At 36.7% G+C, this 4,190-nt stretch overlaps 1 protein-coding gene across 1 annotated transcript; it reads right to left on the minus strand.

Moving 5' to 3' along the window:
* Positions 1 to 398: 398 nt before the first annotated feature.
* On the minus strand, positions 399 to 1,223 carry LOC103453739 (F-box/kelch-repeat protein At3g23880-like). Its single transcript, XM_008393304.3, has one exon. The coding sequence runs from the start codon at positions 1,221 to 1,223 to the stop codon at positions 399 to 401; it is 825 nt and encodes a 274-aa protein (XP_008391526.3).
* Positions 1,224 to 4,190: the final 2,967 nt, after the last annotated feature.

A 4,190-nucleotide genomic window follows, 5' to 3' on the forward strand; every position in this document is an offset into this window, starting at 1 on the left:
AAAAGAGGTACGCAGCTCCCATATAAGAAAGAAAGGTGATTTTCTTTCTTGGTTAGTTCTCACTCTATCAAAGTTTTATTGTTGTAATAGCTTTGAGCTTTATATAGAGAAGAAATTATTCATTATATTTCTTCTTCTATTTGTTTCTTTGGTGTGTGAGAGCTATTGGGTGTATTGGGTTATTTGGGTTGTGAGATTACCAACACTTTGTAAACTCCCATTTGGTTGATAGTGGATTATTGGGTGAGCTCCTACTGCTCCAAGGACGTACTCCAGTTACACTGACTGTTGAGGAACCTCGTTAAAATCTTGGTGTCTTTAATATTTTGTTCTTGCATTTCATTTGATATATTTCTTGTGGGTTAAAAAGAGTTGGTTCTAAAAGGTTTGGTGCTATCCTAGCACAACACCAAGACCTCCAGCTCAATGCTGATATCCAAAATGCCGTTGACCGGGCAGTAAAACTCGCCATATTTCTCAGTGGCAAGATCAATAGTTAAAATTATGCTCATATTGTTATTAGCCATCACCCAATTTAGAGCACCTTTTGAAAATTGGATTTTCGAAACAAGTTCAAGGCCTTTGGAAGGCATGCTTTGGATCTTCTTCCACAAGTTGGATTTTAGGCTGTAAACGTGCACTTCATAAGTCAAAGTAACACAATAGGACCAAGAACCATTAGAAATGTTTTCCCAAGACCACTTAGAAACGTCTACCGAATACGGAGTTGAGATCTTCTCAATTTCCACAAGTTTATAGTCATCATTAGTCGAATCATATCCGAATCCATACTGAGGACTTGAAACTGAGGGTGTGAAGGGAATTCTCTTGAACTTTTGAATGGAAGGATTCCACAAAGCTATCTCAGCATTTTCAGTGCTTTTAATGCAAACCACGCCATTACAGGATCCCAATATCGATATTTCACCCCAGCCGCGACGTTCAACCAACGGTTGCCAAACTTCTACGGCTGTGCTGAACAAATCGTCGTCGGAAAGAGCCATCAAAAAGAAATCCTTGGGATAAATGGTACCCCATAGACTAAATAAAATGGTGCGAGTGGAGTTGGTATTGATGGAGCGTTGAAGATGCCTTTTGGTGAAGCGTCCGTCGCGGATGTAAGCATTCCAAGCTTTGGAAACACACATGCATCGGATCAAATCCTTGGGAGGGAGAAGTACAAGGATTTCGAAGAGTAGCTCCGGTGGGAAGTAGTCTGACATGCTTAGGTTGAAACATGAAACTTTTGAGTCTAGGGTTTTCGGATTTAGAATTACTGATTTATGTTATCGTTCCACTTAGAGTTATATTTACGTAAAACAAGGATTACTTAAAGTTCAGCTTCCACAATGACTCTTGTGAGTTCCCTCCATGTAACCCTAATGTGTCGGTTTGGTTTCTGAGTTATTATCCGAGTGAAAATATTAAAGAAGACTAGGGAGGAAATATGTCTTTTTAATTTCTAATTGTGGTGGAAAAGTAAAACCCACTAATTGCAATTTTTTATCTAGCGTTGAAGCTTCCCTTTACATCCTGGGAGCTTGCGCTGTTACTTTTGGCCAATATTTTACATGGAGGTTGAGAGAAATACTAAAAACGAAATAAGATCGTATGTGATTCAACTAAAATATCATTTTTACAACAGAGTACAAAAACAAGAAATTCTGGTAAACGCCTAAGCTAGGGTCACATTAGAAGGTCGTAGTGATTGAAAGATGATTCAATGTGGTGGCATTTTGTATGTTTGAGGTTTCAAACTTGCAGACAATTTCCTTTGCATATACAATTAAGCTCCAAAATTTGTTACCTTGGTGCATATATTGTCACACATGATACATCAATCATCATGCTACACAGCCAAATAGATCATTCTCTTCTCTTTCTCAAGTTCTTGCTTCCTAAGGAACCAGTGACTTAAGCTAGAGTTTTGATATAAAACCAACACATGCACAAATTTAGTGTACCTAACATTATTCAAAAATCACATGTCCATCAATAAATGTTTAATTTTATTTGTTCTTCTTTCTTCTTAATGTTATTTGTGTTTGCCTTTTCTTGAAGAGTAGAACAAGTTCATGAGATAGTAAAAAAATATGACAAGAAAGACAAAATTGTTGTATTGATGCAATGGTCACAGAATCTACTTTGCATATTTTCTTCCAGGACATTTCATTGGTGAAATGACCCTTGTACACACTCTCTCTCTCTCTCTCTCTCTCTCTCTCTCTCTAAATCACTGGAACAACAGTGTAATTACAATCGTATCACAACCAAGGAAGAAAATATCGGTAATATCGGAAATATCGGTAGTTCGAAAACACGGAAATATCGATGGAAATATCGGGATAATATCGATATCGATAAAAATTACATGGAAACCACGGAAATTGTAAGAAAAACTTGGAAATTTTTAATGAAACTTTGCAGGATGTTTATTTAGTCAATTATCTATTAGTTTATCACAAAAAATTGGAAGGAAATGCATTGCATGATGGATTTAACTGATTTAAGTTGATTATACAGCGAGCTGGCAAACATTGTGAGTGTAGAAAATATGTAGTAATTAATGAAAGAAGTTTAAACACACCATAATCATTTATATATAATTAATTAGTACAATATTGGGAGGTTTTATTTAGGATATTAAAAAAAAAAAAAAAAGGGAAGTGAATAAAGTGATGAAGAATAATGTGCCGAATTTGACACTTTAAATTTCTTACACATAAGCATGCGTCTAGGCGTTGAAGTTCCAAATTATAGTATATCAATTAACGATTGAAAATCAATACATTGAATAAGACTAAACTTTAATTTGGATGCCGATTATGTTTTTCCAAGTTTATATAAAGTAAAAGAATTGAATTTTGGAAGCCAGGAGTGCGTCAATTGTTTTATAATTCGTCCGAATACATATATCAGGTTGCTACTCAACGTAATTTGAAAGTATATCTAGTGCAAGAACTTGTCTTTTTTTGTTGATAAGCAAAGGGTTTGTAGCTTTTTTTGCTAAGCAGTAGAACATATTATGTTTGTTTAATCTTTAGCATTTGATGGTTGTCCACAAATATAGGATAGAAGGCCCCAAATTAGATCTGGCTCTTACCTAGTTGGAGTCACAAGTTCACATGTACCAGCCCTTGAGGCAAAACGTTTTGGTTTTCCGGCCAAACAACGGCGAGTTGGCCGGCGTGCAAGGTATCAATCTCTTCGTCTCGTCGAGTAGTACAACTTTCCTTTTTGTTTCACTCAATTTCGTTGAGTATTGAAAAAGTTATACTCATTTGAATCTTACCCAGTTTCTGGCGACCTCAATGGCTTTCGAGGAAATTTCCGGCCAAACCACGACGAGTCAGACGTCGTGTGAGGTACCATTCTCTTCGTCTCTTCGAGGGCTACAACTTTCCTTTTTATTTCACTCAATTTCGTTGCGTATTAAAAAATTTATACTTATTTGAATCTTACCCAGTTTCCGGCGACTTCAGTAGCTTTCGAGGCAATTTCCGGCCAAACCACGACGATTCAGATGTCGTGTGAGGTACCATTCTCTTCATCTCTTCGAGAGCTACAACTTTTCTTTTTGTTTCACTCAATTTTTTTGAGTATTGAAAACGTTATACTCATTTGAATCTTACCCAGTTTCCGGCGATCTCAGTGGCTTTCGAGGCAATTTCCGGCCACACCACGATGAGTCAGACGTCGTGTGAGGTACCATTCTCTTCGTCGCTTCGAGGGATACAACTTAAGTTTTTGTCTTGCTTGATTTTGTTGAGTTTTGACAAAGTTATGGCCGTTTAAAGTGGGTGTAGATTTCCGGCCGAAATTCTGATTTTCTCTTCCATTGAGTCCCACATCGCCCACGCGAGGGGCAGTGAGCAAGCAAGAAGCCTATAAAACCCACATTCCCCAGCTGCAGAGGGCATGACTTGCTTGGCCTTTGGGCTATGATCAAGTGTAGTATGTGTTGAGATTTTTCAGTATTTTTAAGTATTTTTTTGGAATTATGTCGTGTTATTATTTGATAATATCGCGATATTTTGACGAAAATCATTTGGTTAGTTAAAAAAATATTAGACCTTCAAAAAGACGATAATATTGGAGAAATATCGTCAATATTATCGATTTTTTTTCCTTGATCACAACCAATCAAACAAATACTTCTCTGTAAAAACTTGGACCACAAGAAATCAACA

Source organism: Malus domestica, chromosome 08, assembly GCF_042453785.1.
Source record: "Malus domestica chromosome 08, GDT2T_hap1".
Lineage (NCBI taxonomy): Eukaryota > Viridiplantae > Streptophyta > Magnoliopsida > Rosales > Rosaceae > Malus > Malus domestica.

Excerpts from the sequence above, each read along its gene's own strand:
- LOC103453739 (XM_008393304.3), bottom strand. The coding sequence starts at position 1,223 with ATGTCAGACTACTTCCCACCGGAGCTACTCTTCGAAATCCTTGTACTT.